This window comes from Vicia villosa, linkage group LG2 (assembly GCF_029867415.1).
Source record: "Vicia villosa cultivar HV-30 ecotype Madison, WI linkage group LG2, Vvil1.0, whole genome shotgun sequence".
NCBI classification, from domain to species: domain Eukaryota; kingdom Viridiplantae; phylum Streptophyta; class Magnoliopsida; order Fabales; family Fabaceae; genus Vicia; species Vicia villosa.
Genome location: NC_081181.1, coordinates 82,445,385 through 82,471,927, shown reverse-complemented (window position 1 = coordinate 82,471,927; position 26,543 = coordinate 82,445,385). Strand labels below are relative to the sequence as shown.

Here is a 26,543-nt window from a genome sequence, read left to right as displayed (position 1 = left end):
TCTCACAAAAAATAACACTGAATCAAATATTTCTACAAAGAATAACAAAAGCATCGAAACAATGAATTAAATTCAATTCATATTTAATGTCTTATGATTGTCATAAAATATATTATAGTTGATAAGTTTTAGAATATAAAGCTAATGAATGGTTTCTCTCTCCAGTGACAGAGAAAGTTCATGATAAACCTTACTCTTGTTCAATGGATGGCTAGTCTTTTCAAGATGATGGAGACAGTTCGTTGAGGAATTTGATGTTTATCCCTTATGAATGGTTTGTTTCTCCAACAACAAAGACAGTTCATAATGAAGTTTATTTTTTTACTAAAATTTAGAAAAATCACACCCTTACTAAATCCTATTTTAAATATAAATTAAAAATAAAACTAAAACTCTCGCAACTAAAAAGGTTGTTATTTAAATGTAGCAAAGTGAAAATTATATTTTCTCTAACTGTGATAAAACGAGCAAGAACAAGCAAAACCATCATAAAATTCTGACATAATTAATATGCAAAATTTACACACCGTAGTATTCGAAATTACACATTGGCGGATCCACTCATAAGTGACCGGGTGTAGTTATCCTATAATATTTATAGTTTGATCCTTTGAATATTTGATTTTGCACTATACATTTTTCTGGTGCTCATAGACAAGCTATTTTTCATTATAATAATGTGATCGTGCTTATCTATGAAACATTTTTTAGTTATAAGGGAGGATTAAAATTGGTTTTCAAATTCCATCACGTGCAAACTAGGAAATGTTTGAAGCATCAATTTTTGAAGCACAAATGGTTGAGGTTTGTACCTTTAAGAATATAGTATTCAAATCTCTATTTGAGTTCACATTCGGCTAACTCCAAAGTAATTGATGTGGGGATATAGATTGATAATTATTGGACTTGGGACTTGCTCAGATTGTAATTCTTTGTGTCGAAGCATCACGTTGCTCGACAAAACAAGAGTGTGTTGAAATTGTTTAATTTGTGTCGAATTGTATGAGATGTCGAAATGTCGAAGCAGGTTGCTGCACACAAACTATTTTAATCTTGCAAAAACTTAGGACAAAGATGACAAAAGAAGGTGTTGACTACATTAAGTTTCTGTAAACATTCATTAAAGTTTTGTAAAGAAGGGGTTGACTCACTAGTACAAAAATACCTTTTTAACAGAAGTTGTAGAGTCAGTTCATCTGCCACCTGACTTAAGAAGCGATGCGGTGACAATTTTATAAATAGTTGTAATTTAATTAGATTAGGTGCATTTTAAAGTGACTTAACTAAGATTAAATAAATATAATATAATTCGGATTAAATTTCTTAAGTCGCATATGCTAACGAACTGACTTAAGAAGTCTATTTATTAAGTCAAGTGTCGCCCACCTGACCTAAGAATTTTTGTTTACTCAAACAAATTAAATTCCAATGCGTTCTAGGAGGGAATCAAACTCGGTACATTTTTTAGAAAACAATTTTTTAAATAAAAAAATAGTTTTGAAGCTAAAATTTTTCTGCCATGTATTATTTTTTCTCTTTTAATTCACTTTTCCCTCATTTTATTTTTTAAAACCCATTTTCTTTGTCAAAAAAAAATTCTAAAACTAAACCTTAGAGCTTGCCATCTTTCATGAAAACACATTTGTATCGTTCTCCGTATGACATTCCATTCAACTGTATACATGTTCTATACGATGTAAAATTATTTTCTTCTCAAATCAATTGTTTTTTCTTTTCTTCTTTTATGATTTAATATTTGATATTTAGGGTTTGTGGTTTTCAATTTTCCTTTCTTTAATTTTTAGGGTTTGTTGTTTGGGAATATTTTATGGTATGATGAAACAATATGGTGAAGGGCGTACTCAGAATTAGGTCAGGTTCACCGTGATGCATTAATTATGATATATATGGAATGTGATTAAATATAAAAAGATATTCATTGCAAATAAATGTTTGCCTGAAAATGCTCAAAGTATTTTCTTACTAAAAATTCATAAAAATACACCATTACTAAATCCTATTTTAAATGTAAATGAATAAATTTTTGCAACCAGAAAGTTTTTGTTATTTAAATGTGTTAAAGTGACAATTATATTTTCTCTAACTGTGATAACCAAAGAGGAACATGCAGAGCAGTCTTTCAAGTCACACACTTTTTCAAGTGATAATTGGAAAATGATAAGGAGTGCCTCAGAAGCATTAGATGATGTTTATCTTTGAAATGTTAGAGAGAGAGTCCAACCTCTCTCTAACTTTTCCTTTTGTTTGTTTTTTCAACTCTGTGGTTACTAGGAGTACGGTTTTGGGAGGTTTCGTCTACCATGGAATGGAACAGGGTTGGAAGGAAGGGTTTTAGAAAGATAGCAGCAAGATGGGATGTGTTCCCGGAGGGAAGGTCGGCACAGCGAGCAGCAGAAGGTGGTTTTTTCTCAGTTTTCTTTTCGGAAATTCCGGATAGGATCAAGGCTAGAGATATCTTTGAGCTGTTCGGTTGCATAGGAGACATTTTGGAGGTCGTAATACCACCAAAAAGGAACAGAATGGGGAAGAGATTTGGCTACGCCAGATTCACAGTTGGAGAGAATGCGAGATTGCTTGCAGTCAAATTAGATAACATCATCATCGACGGGAGAAAGATCCATGCAAACCTTCCAAGGTTCAACAGAAGCGGAGATGAAGGTAGGAATGGGAGGACAAACGTCAAAACGGTTTCCAAAGGAACTTTCGTTAGAGGAGTAAACCCTAGGGATGGAAAGACTCTACGGAGGAGCGATAAGGGAAAGAGTAGCGGGCAGGGAAAGAGCAGCGGGCATACGGGATCAAAATCTTTTGTAGATATTGTGTTGAATAGAGAAAATATCGACGCCTCTAGTTCGGATCGTTTTGATAAGAAAATTCAATATGAAGCTGAGGAGGAAGACATTAACAGATACAAAAAGGCCTACGTGGGGAGGGTACATCAATAAGGTATGTCTTATAATATCCAAAACAACTTTGAGATTGAGGGTTATTTCCCTATCAAGGTTACCCCTCTAGGAGCAAATCTTTGTCTCTTAGAAGAAACCGAGGAAGGGGAAATCAAAAACTTAATCAAAGAAGGAAAATCCTGGTGGAGCCAATGGTTCTCTTGCATTAAGGAGTGGAAGGAGGAAGATATAGACAATGAAAGAGTCACTTGGATAAGGATCCATGGTGTTTCATGTCACGCCTGGAATTTCTGTTTCTTTGAAAAACTGGCTAGTTTGGTTGGAACATATATTTGCACGGATAAAAATAATCAAAAAAGGACGGCCATGGACATCTCTAGAATCATGATCAGAACCAATATAGCTAAGGTGTCTGATGTGTGTTTCAAGGTCCTCATCAATGGAACTTCTTTCGACATCAAAATGTCAGAGGACTCCTACGAACCCTTGAGAATTTCGGCACCATCCAAGGAGAAAGAAAATAAGAATTACAACACTGAGTCTTCATCTGCATCAGATTACGAAGGTGTTTTAGGCGACGAGGAGGGCGATATATTCTCGATGGATAGTGATGCTCTATCTTCAAACATCCAGGAAGAGAACAAGGGAGATCTTTCCGATGAAAAGACAGATGAGGAAGTCCAAAAGGACACGACAGAAAAAGTGGTATCTGGCTCGGGGAAAGACAAAAAGGCTATTGTTGGAAGTTTCGATGAAGCCATAGGGGCGGCGAAGGAAGCTTTATCAACAAAACTTTTTCTCAGTGGGTCCCCAACCTATATTGCGTCCAAGAATTCTCAAGTGAGTTGTTCCACAGACACGTTCTTCAAAGTTAAGACAAGACCAGATAAGAGTTCAGAAAAGCCCATTAAATCTAATTACAAAAGTGTGTACGAAATTTCTGGGCCTTTGAAACTTAAGAAGTCAAAGCCCATCAAAAGAACCTTGAGGCTGAACAGCTTGGAGGCCCATTTAGAGAAGAATCAAGATGCTGGTCTTGAGAAGAGGCCTGATACCAACACTTTTACACCTCTTCAATCTTCACCACATCTCTGTCACGAAGAGGACGATTCATTTTCAGCAGGAGATATTCTCTGCAACGACCCGATATCCGATTCGGATGTGGTTCACTGTAACAACAGATTTTGGGATAACATGGAATCCAGTATGGGGGATAAAGTTTGGAAGGCAATTGGGAGATTAGGAATAAAAGATACCGAAGGAAGGAGGGATTACGAGAAAAAAATTGAGGCAATGGAGAAGACTGCTAGGGAGAGAAAGTAAATTTTGAAGGCGTTTTAACAAAGAGTTCCCATGATTATTGGAACTCTAAACATAAGGGGGGGAGGAAGTTCGGTAAAGAGGAAGAGAATCAACAAAATCATTAAGGAGGGAAGGGCTGAAGTTTTCCTGATTCAAGAATCCAAATTGGAGAAAGTGGATCAGGCCATCATAAGTAGCTTATGGAGTTTTGAGAAAGTTGGTTGGTCTTTCACAAAGTCAGAAGGTCGATCGGGTGGTATCATAACTCTTTGGAAGGAGGAAACTGTTGATGTTATTATGAGTTTCAGAGGAGAAGGTTACCTTGGGATTAAGGTTAAATGGAAGGAAAAAATTTTCTACATAGTCAACGTTTATTCACCTTGCTCTTTGAATTTAAAGAGGAAACTTTGGAGGGATTTATTGGAAGCAAAAACCAAGTTCTCAGATGGTGAGTGGTGCATAGCTGACGATTTTAACTCAGTTTCTGACGGTAGTGAAAGGAAAGGTCGGGGACAACAAATGCGAAGCAACGAAATTACGGGTTTTGCAGGTTTCATAGAACAAAGCAATTTGGTGGATGTTCCAACAAAAGGCAAAAGGTTTACTTAGTTTGGTGGGAAGGGTTGCGCCATGAGTAGACTAGATCGCTTCCTAGTCTCTGATAATTTGATCTCTAGTCTGGACATAGAGGGGAAAATGGTAGGAAACAGGGACATATCTGACCACTGCCCAGCTTGGCTCATGGTGGACAACTCAAACTGGGGGCCAAAACCGATCCGTGTTCATAACGAATGGTTCGGTAACAAGGATTTTATGGACTTTGTGGAGAAGGAATGGAAGGGAATCGAGGTAATAGGAAGAGGGGACTTCATCTTAAAAGAGAAACTTAGGATTTTGAAGAGCAAGTTAGCCGTTTGGAACAAGACGGTTTTCGGCAAGAGGGACTTGGAGATCGAGCAGAACGTGAAAGCTATCAACGAGGAAGATGCTATTCTAGAATCCTGCAGGGAAGAAATTTCTGAAGATGTCCTGATTAGGCGCAGTGAGGCAGTTAGCCGATTGTTGATGGATCTGAAGATTAAAGAGAACATGATTGCTCAAAAGTCTAGAACGATTTGGGACAACGAAGGAGATGTCAACAATGGTTACTTCCATAAAATTTTGAAAGATCGTCGTAGAAGAAACTTCAATGGAGCGCTTACCCATCCAAATGGAACATTATACTCAGTGAAGGAAGTAAAGGAAGAGGTTTGGAGATTTTTCTCAGAATTCTTTAAGGAAGAAGAAGCTTTTCTCCCCATTATCGAAGGTACTATTTTCAAGTCTTTAACTTCAGAGGAGTCTGCCAATTTGGAGCTGCCTTTCTCTGAATCTGAAATTAGAGAAGCTGTGTGGGATTGCGACGGTTCCAAAAGCCCGGGACCGGACGGATACAACTTCTTTTTCATCAAAAATTGTTGGGCCTTTATGAAAGAAGACATCTTTCGTTTCGTCAACGATTTCCATGAAAATGCTGTGTTATCTAAATCCATTACCTCTACCTTCCTGTCCTTGATACCTAAAAAGAAAATTCCGCTGGGTTTAGAAGACTATCGTCCCATATGTCTGGTTGGTTGCTTATACAAGATCGTTTTGAAGTTACTATCAGCTAGGCTCAAAGGAGTTATTGGCAGGATTGTTTCACCATCTCAAACAGCCTTTGTCCCTGGAAGGCAACTGATAAACGATGCTGTTCTAGCAAATGAAGTAGTAGATTTTGCAACAAAGGAGAAAAAAGAGTGTATGATTTTCAAGGTTGACTTCGAAAAAGCATACGATAGAGTCAGTTGGCAATTTCTAAGATTCTTGATGGACAAAATGGGATTCGGCGATAGGTGGAAGAGGTGGATGGAAGCGACTGTTTTTTCTAGTTTTATGTCTGTTCTCGTGAACGGAAGCCCTAAAAAAGATTTCGTTGTAGAGAGGGGTCTTCGTCAAGGAAACCCTATCTCCCCTTTTCTTTTCATTTTGGTGACAGAAGCTCTGGCCGGCCTGGTTACAAATGCTATCGAATGTGGCGATTTTTCTATTTTTCAGGTTTCTGTTGTTCTTCAGTTCGCCGATGACACATTGCTGATAGGCAAAGGTGGCTGGAAACATGGTTGTCAAACACATGGGTAGACTCGTAAACTCGTACGGGTTTACGAGTCTAGGAAGCATAAACGAGTAGACTCGCACATATAATTATTTTTTAATAGACTCGAGTATACTCGGGTAGACTCGCACAAACTCGTATAGACTCGCGAGTCTATCATGAGTTTACGAGTCTATAAGTTTTTTTTTAATTTTGTTTTCTTAAATCAATTAATGTCCAAATTCCCCAAAGGATTTTATTTTTTAAAAAATCTGTCTTTTGTTTTGCTTGTACAAGAATTAAAAACTCTCTCTCTCTCTCTCTCTCTCTCTCTCTCTCTCTCTCTCCCTCCCCCTCCCCCTCTCCCTCTCCCTCTCTCTCTCTCTCTCTCTCTCTCTCTCTCTCTCTCTCTCTCTCTCTCTCTCTCTCTCTCTCTCTCTCTCCCTCCCTCCCTCCTAGTCTCTACTATGAGATTTCTATGGAGTTATGACTCCAGAATTAAAGAGGTTTATAATTCGGGTCCAACGATTAACTTTTTAGAAACATTGCGTTGAATTAATATTTACTTTGCAAGTTCATTCAAAGAGAAGAAATATGTTGTTTGAAAAGGATAAATAATTTGGTTTATGCCATATGCAATTTGAAGTTGAAAAGTAAAGAGTGTTGTTCTTTCATTTTAAAATAATTATTCAGATGATGAATGGATAATTGAAGATCTTGATGAAGAAAATGTGCAAACTGCAGTTATTAATGATCAAGATGATGTTATTGTTAACAATGTTGTGTAAGCTGATGTTGTTGTTACTAATGTTAAGTAGTGGTGGGGTGACAATGTTTAGTTAGTTTGAAGTGGAACTTGAAGCAATCCAACAATGGTTAATGATAAAGAAGTTGATTCATCTGCGATGATACTCAAGATACCAATGAGGACGATGGTGATGATATTGGTAGTGATAATTTCACTGGAACTTTCGATGATTTAAGCCATTAGCATATATGTTTTATGTTTTTTTTTGCTTTATGTAGTAGCCAATTAAGAAGATATTAGTACTTTAAGTTTTCAACAACATACTCTGATATTTTATTTGTTTCATTTTTTTGTTTTTTGCTAATAAATTTGTTATTAGGTATGAAATTTAAATTTTAATATTAATTGTTGTTCTATTATATATATATATATATATATATATATATATTTATGTCCCTTACATGTTTTTGAAAGTCATTCTTAATTTTCCAAAGACTCGTACGAGTTTGCGAGTCAAGTCTGTAAGTCGAGTCTATGAACCCCTTACGGGTCTGAGTAGACTCGCGAGTTTGACAACCTTGGCTGGCAGCATATATGGAGTCTCAAATCAATCCTTAGAGGATTCGAGTTGGTTTCGGGGCTGGGAGTAAACTACCACAAAAGCAAACTCATTGGCGTGAACATCAGTCCTCACCTTCTGTCAGCGGCTGCAAATTTTATTTGCTGCAGAACTGAAGAAAAAAAATTCACTTTTCTAGGTTTACCGATTGGGTCAAACCCGAGAAGAATATCGTCCTGGACTCCTTTAGTGAATAAATTTAAAGATCGCCTTAGTTGTTGGAAAGGAAGAATGTTATCTCTCGATGGTAGAATCATACTCATCAAATCTATCTTAAGTAGCCTAGCTATTTTTCATCTCTCTTTTTACAAGGCTCCGAGGAAGGTTTGTCAAGAGATAAATGCGATTCAAAGCCGCTTTTTATGGGGAGGAGCTGAGGGGAGGAAGAAGATCCATTGGGTAGGATGGAAATTCTTATGCTTACAAATGAAAGAAGGAGGTCTTGGGCTAAAAAACATCGAGGATTTCAACACGGCGTTGATGTTAAAATGGAAATGGAGAATCATCAATGGGGACAAAGGAAAGTGGAAGGAAATGCTGTCTGCCAGATACGAAAACATCCAGTTGCAAGTTCAAAATGGCAAAGCTGCTAGACGCATTAGATCGGCATCAACATGGTGGAGCGATATTCTCAACTTGGAAAACCGTAACAATGGGGCGGATTTTCTAAGCAACTGCAAAGTCATCATAGGTAATGGTATATTCACTTCTTTTTGGAAAGCTGTGTGGTTCAAAGAAGAGAATTTTGAATCTCTTTTCCCGAATCTGTACGAGTTTAGTCTTAAAAAGGGCTGTTGCGTGGCGGATTTCGGGAAACAGGTTCACAATGGATGGTCTTGGGGAGACAGCATCATCCCTGCTTCGACAGATGCTGGTATTATTAATGCTTTGGCAGGACTGAAACTTATATTGCAGGATGCTACTTTGGGCGCAGAGGAGAACGATCGAGTAATATGGAACAACAATCCGTTGGAGGCATACACGACCAAGAGCGGCTACAACACCACTTTCGTTCCTCCGGCCCTTAACGAAAGGGTGTTGGAAGTAGCTCAAAACAAAGTTTTCGAGAGGCTTTGGAAGACTAAGATACCGCACAAAGTAAAGGCTTTCGGCTGAAGGGTTTTCTGGAACAGATTGGCGACAAAGGACTCGCTCCTGATTCGAGGCATCGTGAATAGTCCGGAGGATAGTTGCTGCTGTTTCTGCTCTGATGTAACAGAGTCTCTACACCATATCTTGATTTCCTGCCCAATCATAAAACAGGTTTGGGATAATATAGGAATTTGGTTAGGCACCTATGTGGACCATGGATCTTCAATCACCAGTAGTTATGATTTATGGTTTGATTTTTTCAGCAAGTCAAAAACTAGGTCTGGCAAGGAAGGTTTCATCTGGTTGGTGGTGTGTTGGAGCATTTGGAATACCCGCAATTCGGTAATCTTTAAGAATGAGAATTTCATTTTATCAGATTTAGTTTGGAACATCAAGATTTCAGCTTGGAAATGGTTATACGGTGGGGGATATTACTCATACCAATAGCAACTTTTACTATTTCGGCAAAGATCCTTTGAATTATCTAGTTTAAGTTTTTATTGGTTGGTAATTCTCTTTTCCGGACTTTATCCTTTTGTAATCTGGGTTTGAGTACCCCTAGCACTCCTTTTAATTTAATCCTAGCTTACAAAAAAAAAGTTTAAAAAGATATGTCTTTATTGTAATTATTATTTAACTTAATAAGGTTGCTTCTGGAAACTTGTGTCGATTTGAAGAGAATATTATAGTACTCTAGGATATATGGTTACTAACTTTTTTCATATTGTTGCCAATATTTGAAGTATAATATTATTGATGTTAAAGATTTAGTTTGTTTGACATAATGATGTATATATATAATTTTGGATATTATAATGGTATTATATTAGTATATATATAGTCCTACCTATGGTTGAAAATATATCGTCGAAATTATATTACAGGTCGAAAATATTACAGGTTGAAAATATATTACAGGTCGAAAATATTACAGGTCGAACTGGGAGGCTGAAATTACAGGCTGCACTTTAAAATACCTCATTTAGCAACGAGAGCGCTTTTAAAAAGCGCTCATAAAGGGCCACATATGAAAGCGCTTTATTACAAAAAGAGCTGCCAAAGATTAAAAAAAAAGAAAAAAAACGCAACCTACGAAAGCGCTTTTGGAAAAACGCTCTTATAGGGGGGCTACCAGAGCGCTTTTCCATAAAAAGCGCTCTTATAGGGGGGTCTACCAGAGCGCTTTTTCCAGAAAAGCGCTCTTATATGGGGATCTACCAGAGCGCTTTTTCTGGAAAAAGCGCTCTTATAGGGAGGTCTACCAGAGCGCTTTTAAAAGCGCTTTCGTTACCTACGGCAGCGCTAGCTTTGGCAGCGCTTTAAAGCGCTGTTAAAGCCCAAAAAAAGCGCTCTTGTAGCTGTTCCGTGTTGTAGTGCTGGTAGCCCCCCTATAAGAGCGCTTTTCTAGAAAAAGCGCTCTGGTAGCCCCCCTATAAGAGCGCTTTTTCTGGAAAAAGCGCTCTGGTAGCCCCCCTATAAGAGCGCTTTTCCAAAAGCGCTTTCGTAGGTTGCGTTTTTTCTTTATTTTTTATGCTTTTTTTTAAACTAAGGCAGCGTTTTAGTAATAAAGCGCTTTAGTAGGTGGCCCTTTAAGAGCGTTTTTTAAAAGCGCTGTCGTTGCTAAATGAGGTATTTTAAAGTGCAACTTGTAATTTCAGCCTCCCAGTTCGACCTGTAATATTTTCGACCTGTAATATATTTTCGACGATATATTTTCAACCATAGGTAGGACAATATATATATATATATATATATATATATATATATATATATATATATATATATACTAATATAATACCATTATAATATCCAAAATTATATATATACATCATTATAGTTCCTGTCAAACAAACTAAATCATGTAAAGTATGAATACATAAAGTTTCACATGTAACTAACTCATGTCAAACAAACTAAATCAGTAACATCAACAATATTATACTTCAAATATTGGCAACAGTATGAACAAAGGTAGTAACCATCCTAGAGTACTATAATATTATACTTCAAATCGACACAAATCCTACATGAATAGCTGATGAATATAAAATTGACACAAATCCTCTTTGATCTCTTCAAACTTAAGTCTCGTGTAAGAAGCAGCATAGAAGTCGTCAAAGTACTACAGAACAAAAACATAATAGGAATGATTTAGTTAAATGTAATAGATTATAAGAAGTTATCTAATTAAGTTATAAATCCATACCGTGATTGGAATCTCTAATTGATTCGTTTGAAGGATTTCTTTCATAAACCTCAAAACATAGTATCCACAATCTGAACTGTTTCGCTGTATCGGACACTACATAGAAAAACAAATAAGATTTTATAGTTGTCTTGTTTTATCAAGTAGCATAAATATTATAAGCAGAATTGTGAAAATTAATGTACCTGCACTTTGATCCAAGTAATGTTGTTTGATTTAGTCCGGGATACCTGTGCGTCTCGTTGACTTCGGAACACTTGTATTGAGCTAACAAAAATATAAAAGCATATATTTAGATCAATCTCACAAATAATTAAATATATAAATATACACGAATATTTAGAACGATCCCACTTACGTATCAATCATTGTCTTCATAGCCGGATAATTGGTCCACTCACCATCTACCGAATTCAGAAAATATACCACTTCTCTTATAGGGTTGATAGCAAGCAACAACCAGTGTGCTCTATAAATTAAAACAATAGGTTATATGAAAATTTTTCTATGCAAAAGAAACAAAGATTAGATGAACCAAGAATGAGAAACTAACCCTACTGGTCGGGTATTATACGCCCAAAGAATCAGACTTTCTGTATTGCCGGTGGATAGGAATCTATCGAGTAAGCGCTGTCTAACTGATTCCGGTTCCGTAGCAATTGTCATTCCGCTGCAATGGGCGGAAGACACGAAATAGAATCTGTTTGACAATGCACTCCCGCACAACCCTAAATCTCGGAATTATAGGAAAATACCATAAGACTTTGGCCGGAGACAACTTTTTCTTATATCGAGGGGCACCGCATTTAGGACACTCATTCAACGCTGCATACTCGTTTCGAAACAATACGCAATCGTTTGGACATGCATGTATCTTATCATAGCTCATGCCAATAGAGGACAACATCTTTTTGGCTTCATACGTTCGATTAGGAAAAACATTATCCTCTGGTAGCATATCTTTCATAAGGGCTAATAACTCTGTGAAACTTTTATCCGACCATCTATTGTCCGCCTTTAAGTTGTACAACTTTAACACCACAGACAATCTTGTGAATTTTGAACAACCATCATACAACGGTTTCTGTGTATCGCTTACCAACCTCTCGAACATTTTGGGACAATCCTCAAGATCTTCTTCAAGCGCTTCTGCAATCTCTTCGACTCGATCACAATCATATGTGTCTGTGCAATCGTCGTTTGAAGCATACTTCGTATTACACCTCGACTCAACATTTCCATTACTTTTCTCACCATGCAAACTCCAAACTGTATAACTTCTATCAATTCCAAACCGTAGTGAATGCGATGCCAACTGATTCCCATCAACCTTATCCCCATAACAGCAACCCATGCAAGGACACGCCATTCGAATCGGGTCTTTGGAGTGCGCAACCGCAAACTTAACGAATTCCCATACCCCTTTCTCGTACTCTTTCGACAATCGGTTTGAATTCATCCATGTCTTAATTAAGCTAAACAAAAACGATCAAACTTTCACTCTTTACAAGTAACTCCTATAGCAAATTCAATTCACAAAGTTAGTAAGTTCATCACTTAACGATTAACGAAATTGACATCAAGAATATTCCACATGTCGGAATAATACGTATTACTTAATATAATCTAAAAGTTATAAAGTTAGTAAGTTCATCACTTAAAAATCAGAGAATATTCCACATGTCGGAATAATGAGTATTACACTACACCAATGAGAAAGACACAAAGGGACATGGCAGTTCAATTGTTAGTGTTTTGTTCTGTTTTTAGTCTGGAATCAGAGAAAATAAGCCACAAGCTGGTAGGGAAAAATTATGTTACAGAACTATTAGATTTAACATGCAACCTCTCTAGTCTACCACAAATATATTATAACATAAACCTCTCTTATATCTATCTATTAAAACAATATTAAAACAATTTAGAATCTATCACTCATGTTAAAACTTCAATAAATTAAAACTTTAACACAGTTTAGAATCTATCACTCGTGTCTTAATTAAGCTAAACAAAAACAACTAATTATTAAGGCACAGAACGGTAAAATGCGTTTCTGTCAAAACACAAAGGATACACAGAATGAATCCGAAGCAATAAAACGCAACACATTACTTTGGCGAGAGAGAACAATTAATTACCTGTATAGTAGCAAGCAACTTCTAGACCCACACAATGTAAGATTCTTGAAAACAATCAAACTTTCACTCTTCACAAGTAACCCCTATCTAGCAAAGATATTCCTGAAAAATATAAAATAAAAAACTTAATTGAAGAGTATAAAATAAAATCAAGGCACTTGTGGTATGTGTAATAAACCAAATATGTCTCTTATCATAAAAAATAATAATCATATAATTGTTACCAGATACACATGGCCGACTTTGAAGATGTGCAAAATGAATTATGACACAGGACATCAAATTTTTCACAGAATAATTGATTTTAAATAAGACCTCATAATATAATAATTTTGTCAGGATTGAACTTAGACTAACCAATACAGAACTTTTAAAAACTTAAGACGGCCCTGATCAACTCTAGGAATTATATTTTAAAGTCATGACGTATAACATTAACTAATATATTTCCACAAGTAGATATGGCGAGTGAGATATGACTAAATTTATATTATTACTTCTTTTCTTCATGATAACCTAAATTAAATTTTATATTGTTTTTTGTTCTGATTTTTTTTTTGTTACGTGAACTTGTGAAAATAGGTAGTTGTTGGGCATTTTCAGCTGTGGCTGCAATGGAAAGTATCCACCAAATAACAACGGGTGAGTTAGTGTCACTATCAGAGCAAGAACTAGTAGATTGTGTTAAGTTCAAAAGTGGGCAAAACAAGAATTAACTCATGGTTTTATCATGCTATTAGTATATCCGGGCAGCCACAACAACAATAGTAAATCATGGTTTTATTATTAAGTAAGCTAAACAAAAACACAATTAGTGTTCAACATCAATATGAATATCAACGCAATTCTACAATGTTCAATCTTTCAAATCTTTCAAATGGATTCTCACTCGATTTCTCTCGATTGCTTTCTCTCATCATGGATTCTCGATATGAACATCAATATGAATAACAACAATTAGTGTTCAACATCAATATGAACATCACTATGAACATCAATATGAACAACAATTAGTGTTCAACATCAATATGGACATCAATATGAATAACAACAATTTGCAAAGACCATCTCTCTCGATTGCTTTCTCTCATCATGGATTCTCACTCGCGATTTCTATCAACAATGTTCAATCTTTCAGATGTCAAAAACAGAAATACCGCAACAATCATCCAAGAACTATAAACCCTAATCCCAGTCAATCCTTAAATAACCCAAAGTTTCATCAAATGTCAAAAACAGAAATATCCCAACAATCATTCAGAATCAGAGCATACAGGTTACACAGTATGGATACAATTGTAAATGAAGACAACTTGAAAATGGAAGAACCTTTAAATCGTGTACCTCCTTCGTCTTCTCTTCTTCACTGATTTTTCTCCAGCTTTACTTCTTCAGCGTTCTCGAGTTCTTCTTCGTCTTCGTCTTCTGGGCGTGGGTTGTGGAGGGTATTTTTATGGAGGTTAAGTGCTGCGGTTTTGAGGATGACGTTCAGTTCTTCGTCTTCGTCTTCTTCAACGATGGAGTTTTGAGGTTTTGAGGTTGAATTTGCAGATTCTGGGCAGTGAGCGATGGCAGAGAAAGAGGATTAAGGATTATGAAACGCATTAGAATAATTTTGATTTTAAAATTTTTAATTATGAAACAGCTATGAAAGCGCTTTTGAAAAGCGCCTTAGTACCCATGGCTATACCAGCGCTTTTTAGGGTAAAAGCGCTCTTGTACACCACCCCCTATAGCAGCGCTTTTGAAAGCGCTTTCATAACCCCCTATAAGAGCGCTTTTAAGAAGCGCTTTCGTAACCCCCCCTATAAGAGCGCTTTTTGAAAGCGCTTTCGTAACCCCCCTATAAGAGCGCTTTTTTTGCGTGTTTTTTAATTTTGTTTTTAGTGAAACCTATACCAGCGCTTTTTCCTAAAAGCGCTTTCGTAGGGGTGCTACTAAAAGACAAATTTGGCATAGTGAATGCACATGTTTGGTTAAAGAATTTTGATCAATAAACTACCAACAAGAACTGAACTTGCAAGGAAAGAGGTTATCCAAGGTAATCATGACATGTTATTGTCCCTTATGTTTCCATTTAAAAGAAAATTTAGTCAAGTTTTGTAATTGCCATCTAAAGCTGTGTTGTGATCTATTTAAACGGAGATTCATTGTGCATTTCCATTGTTTTTCTGTAACAGTTTGGTAGACCATAAGGTTGTGTAGAAACAATATTTTTTTCAAGGGAACAATGCTATAAATAATACATTGTACGACAAAGTTTTCACTTTAGATAATAAATAATTGCGGTATATTTTATCGGTGCGTTATGTTTAATTTTTTTTTTAAAAATACAATCTATTCTCTCGGATTTTTCAATAAACGAAAAAATAGATCTCTTAGGGATTGCACTTCTAATACTAGTAAGTGCATTTTCTATTTTTTTTGTTTATTTTTAATTGACTCAGGGACCAAACACTACATTATTTAAGTTGACGCCGTTCCCTTTATTTTATTTATTTTAAATTACGAAACTAATATTTGTTGGATGAAAAATAAATATTTGATAAAAAACTTGAAGTAATTTTTTAAAAAAACATATTGATTTAATTCAATTAATTACTTAAATATCTCATTGTTTCAACCGAACCATATTTTCATATTCATTTTTTTAAAATTTTATATTTGTTTATTTTCTCAATTAGTTTGTCCAATCAAAGAGAAATATCATTTGCATGAATTTCCTATAATGTGGAGTTTTTTATTGATTGAATATATCTATTCCCTCGGCGGTCTCTTATATACAACGTGAAAGTTCTTTTGTATGTATATTTCATAGAATTGTACTCTAATTTTTCATTTACCTTTCAACACTCGTTATTCAATCATCGTTTTTGAAACATCATTTCTTCCAACACATATATGAGTTAGAATATCAATTCTTTGAATACATGTATGATTCCTCCATTCGAATGCCATTAACACCATAGAACGAAACATGAAACGAAGGGAAGACAACCAAAATCAAACGATGATTCCCCAACCATTGTCATAACTTCTTCATCATGTTTTCGATACGAAACTAACTTTATCCATGCACATAACTTATAAGTGTTAATTTTTGTTGCTACGAATTCCTTATTGCTTTTATATTATGTTGAGATAACTTATTCTGATTAAGTTGATAAAAATGGAAACAAAATTTTCCTTTTTAGTGTTGTATTTGTTGACAAAAGTCTATTTGTACTATGAGTGGTATAGTTCATATGCACGAGTTAAGTAAAATAAAGTTTGTTGGTGTTGTGTCAAGGTAGAAGCAAAGTAAGAATTTAGATAGATTATTGAAACGAAGTTTCTGGTGAATTGAAAAGGAAGAAATAGACTGATATTAAGATATTTATTTTAAATTTCATGATTTATTTTACATGTACATATGACTATTTATTTTTTATTTAATACTAATACCAACTCTATAATGTAAATGTAGGAAATGTTTATTATTCTAGACGATGATAAGCAGACAAAGAAATAGATTTCATATGTTGGTGAGCATTGAAGGAAATGTAAGACACAACTCACAAGTGAGTATATTACACGTCTAAAGCCTAACTTAAAGCCTCGATGTTAGATTTATAAATTTATTGCAAAAGACACTTGAGAAAAGTTTTTCATGTCTTGCAACACTCCTGAATTTTTGGCTAAAAACCTGAGAGAAAAGAAGAATAGGGTAAGAAATATGTATCCACATATATTATCTTGTGGAGAATATGATAAATTGGAATGCATGTCGGTTAAAGAAAACTACTACAAAAAAAGATATACAACAACGCCCACGTTACCACGGCTAAAGGATTCACCGTGGTAAAAGGTGGTGCATGGTCATGAGTTTGAATCTTGTTGTTGTTATTCTAATGATGCTTTTTTTATATTTTATTAAAAGACCTATAGCAACGGTTGTTTAATGGAATCATTGTTGTATGTAGTGCGCTATCGACTTTACTACTTCCGTTACAAGTTCCAACCAAAGTAAAAAGCCACTTGGGTTCATGGGTTCAAATCCAAGAAGCTACAGTTTTGTTTTTAATTATTTTTAAGCCACTTTTCACAATAGTTGTAACTTCCAACCGAGGTGAAAAGTCACTTAGGGTTACGGGGAAATATAAGCGAGCTTATTGAGTTTCTTCATCGTCCTTACACAAATCTTTGTCGTCTATTTAGTGAGTATCAATGCTCAATACACTACAGCTAGTGATCCGCATAAAACCTAAAACTTAGGCAAACTTCCAACTTAGATAAATGTCATCTTCTACCTCCTGCTATCATCTTTCATTTATGATACTTTATTTCTTCACTAAACCAAGCTCGATAATATAATTTCTTCCATAAAAAGAACTCGAAAACATCATTTCTTTCGTTAACAAATTTTAGAACTCTATCATCTATTTACCTCTACCATATCACGAGTAAACTTCTTAAGAATCTCTTCGGTTAACTTCTCTTGTTCCTCCTCGGTCAATCTCTCCCACTCCTCGTGGTGCACCCTCTCCCGCTCCTTCTGAATCTACCTCTCCCGCACCTCCTTGATCAATCTATCATGCTCCTCCTGATGCACACTCTCATGTTCCTCCTAAGTCACCCCTTTCTATTATAAGAAGAAAATATTAAAAGTTTTTCCCCCAACTCAACCTCTGATTTATGATTATTGGCAAAAGCCACCACCATTCACTAGTTAAACAAGTAAACTTATGTATTATGCATCGTTAAAACATGGTTTTTAGATCAAAATAATAAATAAAACATCAAAAATAAAAAGCAAAATTGAAGAAAATTGACGAAATTGATGAAAATCAAAAGTAATAAGGGGGAATTAAAGTTAAGTGTTTGTTGTCGTTTGTCAAAGAGACAACGAGAGAAATAGAGGGACTTCGGAAAATGAGATTTGGGAGAGAGCAATTATTCACCATAAGCAGTTTTAGAGATTGAAGGATTGTGATTTGGGGAAAGTAAGGTTTCATGGAGATCATGTAGCGTCGAAGTCCGAAGGCTTGGAAACAACAAGTAAATAAAATTGAAAGTGTGAATAGTAAAAATATGTGCACTAATGGAATTAGAGTTGAAGTTTAGGAGAAACGCGATGGTAATTCTAAAAAGGCTTAAATGCACTTTTGGTCCCTATAAGTTAGCGAGTTTTTAATTTTCGTCCTTGTAAGTTATTTTTTTGGTTTGAGTCCCTATATTTCACTTTCGCGTTCGTTTTAGTCCTTAAAATCAAAATCCGCAGTAAAATTGCAGGAAAATCCGCAGGAAACCTGCAGATTTTCCTGCGGATTTTGGCTTAAGGGGCTAAACCTCTAGCAAAAAGTAAGATATAGGGACTCAAACCAAAAAAAATAACTTACAGGGACGAAAATCAAAAACTCGCTAACTTACGGGGACCAAAAGTGCATTTAAGCCTTCTAAAAATTGTTGCAGGATCATTGAGAAAGACGTTGTTGTTGAAGAAGGTCGTTATAGGAAATAAAAAGGAGTAGGGAAAGCAATTCAAAAAAGCTATTACTGCTTCCTTTTAGTTAAAAACTAGCCTTAGTATAAATAATACATTTTAATAACAAAGTTTTCACCTTAGCCAACGAACAACCAAGGTGTAAAAGTTTAATGAAAAATTATTACTAAAATGTTTAATGTTGTTATTGTTGAGGTTTAAAGTTTAACAATTTTATTAATTTTGTTTATGTGTTGTTGTTGAAATTTAATGTATAACCATTCTATTGATTTTATTTTTTAGCTTTGTTGTTGTTGAAATTTAATGTATAATCATTCTATTGATTTTATTTTTTAGCTTTGTTGTTGTTGGTGGTGGGTGTTAACTATTCTATTATTATTTTCATTTTCTTTTCATATTTAATCATACCAAACAATTATTATAAAAGTTTCTTCCTTTACATTCACTTATTACTCACTTTCAATCATTTTTCTACTCACTTTCAATCATTTTACATTTTTTTTTAATAAGCAATTGAATATAAGAAATGGCACTAGGGGTGCAACCCTTACATCAAGAAAACGTTAGGAATGATAGTTACATTGTAAAGCAAATTTGTACCAATCGTAAAAATTGGTCTTCCGCAAAGGTTCCCTACTACTAACCCATCTCCAAGAGAAAAACATAATGTTAGAAATCACCTCCTCATGACTAAAAATACCACTATCAAATATGATTGTGTTTCTCATATTCCAAATGCACCAAATTAAAGCTATCCATATAGAGTTTAGGATCTCTTTGGTTTTGGTGTTTTTCACCTTTTCTTGGATCATCCCGAAGCTCTTGAAATCCTCTTGAGATAAGTTAGCAACCTTGCCCAACCACAAGATAATTATATTCCAAACCTCCTTTGTTACTTGGCATTGATAAAAAAGGTGATCTAACGATTCCGGAAAAATAGAACAAAAAGGGCAATCCATGGAATCTAAGGTAGACACACCTCTATTAACAAGAATGTCTTTCAACGGTAGTCTATTGATGAAGAATCTCCAAGAAAAAATCTTGATTTTTGTCGGAATTGTTGTCTTCCAAATAACATCCAACAACTTCATAATGGAGTTTGTCCATGCTATCTCTTTTGCGCTCGACACCTTTTTAGAAACACTAGACACGGTGAAATCCTCGCTAGATGTGAGATTCCAATGAAATTCATCCTTTACCGATGTGTCCAACTCAACACCTTGAAGGAGCTCGCATAACTCCTTGAGATCTTCCCCTATTGCCATACCCGATACGGCCGTGTTAGTGAGAGCGGCATTCGGAACCAAATGCATCAAAACATCCTCTCCAAAGATTGCTTCCCAATTCCACCAAGTTTCCCCATTGTTTGATCTAATGATGTCATTCACCGCACATAGATTGTTGATTGTACGGTCAAACAAATGCGGAAAGTAAGTGCGAAGCGGTTGGTCGACCAACCAACAACTATACCAAAAAAGAATGTTATTACCTTTCTTTAAGTCACATTTGAACCATTCGGTAAATCCTTCTCCGGAATCATCCTGCTTGAAATCATTGGTCACTACACCAAAAAGGTTATTTAATAGCGCTTCTTTTATGCTTTAATAGCGCTTTTAAGCGCTATTAAAGCCGCCGCTATTAAAAGTTCGCCACATATAATAGCGCTTGTAAAGCGCTATTAAATGCTTGTTCTAATAGCGTTTTTCTAAAAGCGCTAACATAGCCCGTTGTAGTGCTTGATATAATTCCAGATTTTAATAGCGCTTTTTTTACCAAGCGCTATCTTTACTCTTTTAAATGCATAAGTATAATAGCGTTTTATTATAAATTGCTATTGTAGATAGATACATTTAATATCGCTTATTTAAAAAGTGCTATTATAAGTAAAGTTTTTTTTTTAATTTATGTAAATTATTTTTTTATACCTGCTTTTTGAGTGATTTAATATACTAAAAATTATAACTAATATTCTTCTAAAAATGTAAATATGAACAACATATCATATAAAAGATGATACTTAATTTGTATCAATAAAAAATATTATATAGACACAAATTAGTTCTATATATATAATCAAAAGACATTACAACCAACTTAAAAGAAGTATAGGGCAACATAAATGCAAGGCTTGCACATTACAAAAGAAGCATAGAACCACCAAAAAAACACTAAGCCAGAAAAACTCATAAGTTATCCAACGTCGAGGGCATGAAATATTTTCCCACTTGTTTTCCTGTGGCACAAAAGATCGAGAAAATCAATTATGTATTGTACAACAAACATACTAGTACACAAGATGTCGTAAGTATGAATAGTACGAAAAACTCATAAATGTCAAAATTAAATGTGTTAAATAATTGAGTTGGAGTCATCAACCTATGTATAGTTTAAGTGACTAGCTAAAATGTCACGGATGCAACATGCAATACATACCCCTGATAACTACTAAAATGATATGGGTGAAAATGCATAAAGAAACTATTTTTTATACAAATTATATTACCCTTTCAGCCCATGATTTTCTTAGTAAACAATATGCATTATATATTATGTCATAGAAAGTAAGAACCACAGTTAAATATTTAAATATCTCATCTCATGAACCCTTAGCATTCTAAACTATTATAAGGAAAAAAATTCAAAAGATGTTTTTCTATATGATGAAAACTTGCACGAGCAATATTCAAAATTCAGAAGCAACATAGAACAATACGATAAATTAAGCCCCTTAATTTCGCATTGCTGTATGTATGAATATTATGAAAAACTCCTATATGTAAAAAGCAACCAACACAGGCATCACATTCTACTACACATAATAAAAAATTTAAAGCATAAGGCAAATGAAACTCACGAATAACATCCTCTAGCATATAGGAAGCCCAATCCTCTTTGACTTCAGCTAACTTATTTTCAGAATAAGTAACACATTTGCGTGCGGGAAAGTACTTCAAATATAAAAACAACACAAATTTGAGTTATAATTGAATTAGTTTTATTCCATGTCTATATGACTATTTAATAATAATAATTAAAATAATAATAATAATAATAATAATAATAATAATAAATATTAAAATCACTTACATAGGAATTTTATTTTGATTTTCCATGATGACCTCCTTCATAAATCGCATGACAAAATATCCACAGTCAATACTGTTAGTTTGACAAGGACACTGCAAAAAAAATTTTCATCAATGACCTCTACTATACTTAAGTCATTATTAAAAATAACAATAATTAGAAAATACCTTTTATTTTTGTCCATGTGATTTTATTTGATTTAGACTTGGACACTTTAACTTTATCAGAGGCACGATAAATGTGCAAAGCACTAACAAAATTAAATAAAACTCCAAATTAAATAAATAAATGATATAATGATTCTAACCATATAAGTATTAAATTGAAAGAACCGATGCTTACTTTTCAAACTTCATTTTTAAATCATGATAGTTATCGTGCTCAACATTCACCGAATTCATATAATATATAATCTCAGCATTGAGATTGATGACAAGCAACACCCAATGATTCCTACATCCAAAATATAAATATTTCAATAACTTTCATAATCAAAAGTGATTAAAGATAACATATTGAATAAATATCTTACCCAAAATTATAAGGGGCAAGAATCATCCTTTCCTTGAACTCTTTATTTATCAAGAGTAATTTTGCTATGTTTTTTCCTTCTTTATCATCACTTGAGACATATGGAGATATGAATGAGAACTTATTCACTAATCCGTTCGGAGTAATGAACTTTTCATACAAGTACATTGAAATGAAAAATAACAATTTTAGATATCAGTAATCATATAAGTCAAGATACAAAATTAAAATGACAAAGAAACATTTTCATTTATACACATAAACAGTTACATCAATATACTTCTACCGAGAAGCTTCAAGATGAAGATGTACCTGACATATATTGTAACAACAGTGTCTTTTGCATGAGCAACAGCAAATCTAACAAACTCTTTCACTCCATCTTCGTATTCTTTTGAGGTTTGATTAGCAAACATCCATTTCCGATCCATAACTTCTAAGATAAATAAAAAAAAATTTAGAGTTTAGTGTATTTTTTGTGTTATGACTTGTACTTTTTCCCTCCTGGAAGAATTTGGATGAGTAGAAATAAAATGGTTTTATATTATAGCATTTTTTCCTTCTAATATAGCTAACTCACAACTACAAACAATAACATATTATTACTTTCTTATTTTTAAAGGGTTTCTTGATGATTAATAGTTAATAAATTGCCAAATTTCTATTCACAAATTTTCATGAGATCCAATAGTTTTAAAGTTAACTTTTTATGTCATTTCAAACACATACAAGATAAGAAATTGAGAACTTACTAATTTGTAAGAAGTGTGTTGTACAATTTTTGACTGAAAAGATACAGGTCAGAATATTGAAGTGATTTTACCAAAGCTCCTGAAATAGAAAAGATAAGATGCAATAAGAAACAATACACCTACATTATTACATTAATAACTATTGGCATAATTAACAGACCCAAATTCACATATTAGGTAAGACTCAAAGATAAATTAGTAGGCTCATAGAACAATATAATTAGATAATGTAACGGACCCAAATTCACATATTAGGTAAGACTCAAAGATTTAAATTAATAGGCACATAGAAAAATATAATTTGAGAATGAAAACAAATTAATTTACACTAAATATATATGAAAGCAAATATATTTGTACCATTCAATAACAGAGGACTCATGTATCAAATAAGGGGCTAACCTTTCCAATTAGTACTTTCCACACTGTACTGAGTATAAAAGAAAGAATACCCAACATTTATAATATGTGATTGGATTTAATTGTAATTTGGTTTAGAGCTTGTATTCAACAACAAGATATTATATCATATGTGCATTTAATTGTAAATTACTTTTCAGCTCCTTGCTTTTTTTTTGTGACTGTATTAAAATTTATTGACACATTCCATGATTGAATTCTTACCATAAAGTAAATGGACGATTCTAAGTAATTATTATACAAAAGTAAACAAATTAACCATGAATCAAAACAAGCATTTCATAGTAAGGTCAATTTGAAAATCTCCAGTTTGGCTATTTTTATGACAACTATCAGTCTAAGTTACATTCACTGTAACTTATACTAGTAAATGATTTTAAACAAACAACTACTTCTAATTCATAAAGCTTCTTATTATCACATCTTATATTAAAAATACCCTGTACATTGTTTAGCAGTTAAACTTTCCAGTAAAGTTCTTCAACATGGTGCAAAAGTATCTCTGACCACATGCTCCAAAGTTCAAAGATTGTTTCCTCCGCAATTATAATTCTTAGAGGTAAACTTTTAGGTAAATTGCCATATTTTCTTTGATTGAAATGTCAATAAAATTAAAACAAATCCACGGATTGCAATATTTTCTTTGATTGAAATTCCAGTTAACACAAAACAAAGCCACAGATTTCCATATTTTATTTGATTGAAATGCCAGTAAACTAGAAAAAAAGCTCAGACTTGAAGACGCAAGGAAAGCCACCGACTTGCCACTGTTTAGAAAACAACAAACAGCAAAATAAATTCACAGCAAACAACAAACAACTTTGAATCTTTGTTTAGCAAACAGCAAACAGCAAATAGCAAAATAAATTCACAGCAAACAGCAAACAGCAAACAACTTTGAATCTTTGTTTAGCAAACAGCAAACAGCAAAATAAATTCACAGCAAACAGCAAACAGCAAAATAAATTCACAGCAAACAGCAAACAGCAAACAGCTTTGAATCTTTGTTTAGCAAACAGTGAACAGCAAAATAAATTCACAGCAAACACCAAACAACAAACAGCTTTGAATCTTTGTTTAGCAAACAGCAAACAGCAAAATAAATTCACAAATGTTCCCTAATAGTTCCACCATTCATGCACCCTATAAACTTCTTTGTGTTACTCAAATTTTAATAATGTCACACCAAATGTTAGTAGGTTGATCACCATGACACTGGTGGTTTGATCCTTTCCACGGACCCTATGGACTTCCGTGTTAATTTAAGAAGCAAGGTATCATTTAAGTTAGCCAACGCAATGGAAATTCTCAATTTTTAACAGGACCTCCTGTCAAAAATAGGAAGCAACATAGGAGAAAGACTTTGCATAGTCAGGCTGCACTGCACAACACAAAAATGCAAAAAATAAACATAACGATAATACCTATTGAACCGACTATTCTGCCGCACACGTTTTGCAGCCACCTCTGCAAAGAAAAATAGCAAATAATAGGCAGCCGAACCGACACACAGCTGCCCGAAATAGTTTTGCAACAAAAAACAATCGGCGGCACGAGTATTATTGACAACACAACCCCCTCATAATTGACAACAACCCTTTCAACCTTATGAAATTACATGTTAATAAATAGTCATACTTATATAAGCAACAATATTTTACTTGGAAGTATAAGGTTTAAGCCTTGTGTAATAAATAATCATTCATATTCTATAAAGAAAAAATAATATCAGAAAAATAAACAATCATGTTGAAATACACAAACAATGTAGGGTAAACATATATACCTAGAGGGAGGTAGATAGAAGAACAAAGAGCCTGCAAAAGTTACAATCTTGTTGCTGAATCTATGTAACAAAATCAGATTAGAACATGAAGATAATATCAATCAATCAATCTATGTATGACCTAAGAGAAAGGGGATGAAGCAAACCTTTAAAGAACGAAAACACAGAGAGCGTGTAGATTAATCGACATAGATTCAAAGCAAGAGTTAGGTTCGATTATCCTCACAACACAAAACCGAAGGACCTTCTAATACTCCACTTGTTGTCGATTTGCAATTGAAATGGAAACGAAAACTGATTAAGAGAAGATAACGGTTCGATTCAGGGTTTAGGGTTTACAGAAGATGCAGCTCGTGGGCAATTTTGTGAAAAAGAATATGAAGTGAGCGGGTAATGGTTTTAGGGAATGTTTTCACCGAAGAAATTGGGGTTTAATTAATTTGTTTTTTTCCTGTAATAACATTGAAATAATATATATTAATACATTTGAGCGCATTTGACAAATAAGTTGAATATCTCAGTGGAAAAAACAAGCGTACAGCACCCCAAAGGTAACGTGCTCGAACCTGGTCAACACGCATAAATTTTATCTTTATGATTTAACTATCTCAATTATCTCAATATAAGATAGCGCATTAAGTAAAGCGCTATCATATGTGCAAACTAAAAATATTACCGTCCAAACCTGAGTTCGAGTTCGAATCTTGCTAATTATATATCTGAATAAAAGATAGCGCTTCTGGTAAAGCGCTAATAAAGGCCCTACAATTTTTTTCAATGTATAATAGCGTTTATCGTTTAAGGGCTATTATAGATTCAGTTAATTTTTATTTAATTCTAACTTATGATAGCGCCCGTGAAAAAAGCGCTATTAATAAAGACCCTGCAATTTTTTTATTATTTTTTTAAAGAAAAAATAGCGTTTATAATAAAAGTGCTATTACTAATTTAGGTAATTTTTATTTTATTCTAACTTATGATAGCGCCCGTGACAAAAGCGCTATTATAAATTTTGGAGTTACGTATTTAATAGCGTTTTACATATAAGCGCTATTAAATAGGCGATATTATTGCTCAAAAATGTAGTAGTGGGTAACGACATCTCTCCACCATCTAGAATCATCCCGATTTAGAAGATCCTTGGTCGAGGCCAACACTTTTAACTTCGGCTTATGATACCTCAAACGAAGGAAATTGCTCCAAATTGCCTTATCCTCCTTATGAATTCTCCACTTCCATTTTAGAAGAAGAGATTTGTTCAATTCTCCCACATCTCTAATGCCTAATCCTCCCTTTTCTTTTGGTTTACAAATATTCTCCCACTTTACCCAATGGATGCA

At 34.2% G+C, this 26,543-nt stretch overlaps 1 protein-coding gene and 1 long non-coding RNA gene across 4 annotated transcripts; one reads left to right on the top strand and one right to left on the bottom strand.

Annotated features, from left to right (window-relative positions):
* The first annotated feature begins 4,280 nt into the window (after nt 1–4,280).
* On the top strand, nt 4,281–4,838 carry LOC131649469 (uncharacterized). The gene has a single exon (XM_058919230.1). It carries the CDS (start codon nt 4,281–4,283, stop codon nt 4,836–4,838), a length of 558 nt encoding a protein of 185 aa, XP_058775213.1.
* Nucleotides 4,839–20,626: 15,788 nt separating this feature from the next.
* LOC131646355 (uncharacterized) lies at nt 20,627–26,162 on the bottom strand. Of its 3 annotated transcripts, none has more exons than XR_009297431.1 (10): nt 25,350–26,162; nt 25,204–25,263; nt 22,998–23,076; nt 22,558–22,681; nt 22,247–22,336; nt 22,057–22,167; nt 21,882–21,964; nt 21,715–21,806; nt 21,482–21,575; nt 20,627–20,860 (listed from the first exon to the last, which is right to left on the bottom strand). It is a non-coding gene; the product is annotated as an uncharacterized LOC131646355 (long non-coding RNA). The 3 variants fall into 3 exon arrangements; XR_009297430.1 differs by having other exon boundaries at nt 22,247–22,395; nt 22,558–22,678; nt 25,350–26,160; XR_009297429.1 differs by having other exon boundaries at nt 22,247–22,395; nt 25,350–26,159.
* Nucleotides 26,163–26,543: the final 381 nt, after the last annotated feature.

Bases quoted from the DNA above. Each gene is read 5' to 3' on its own strand.
- LOC131649469 (XM_058919230.1), top strand. From the start codon at position 4,281: ATGATTATTGGAACTCTAAACATAAGGGGGGGAGGAAGTTCGGTAAAG.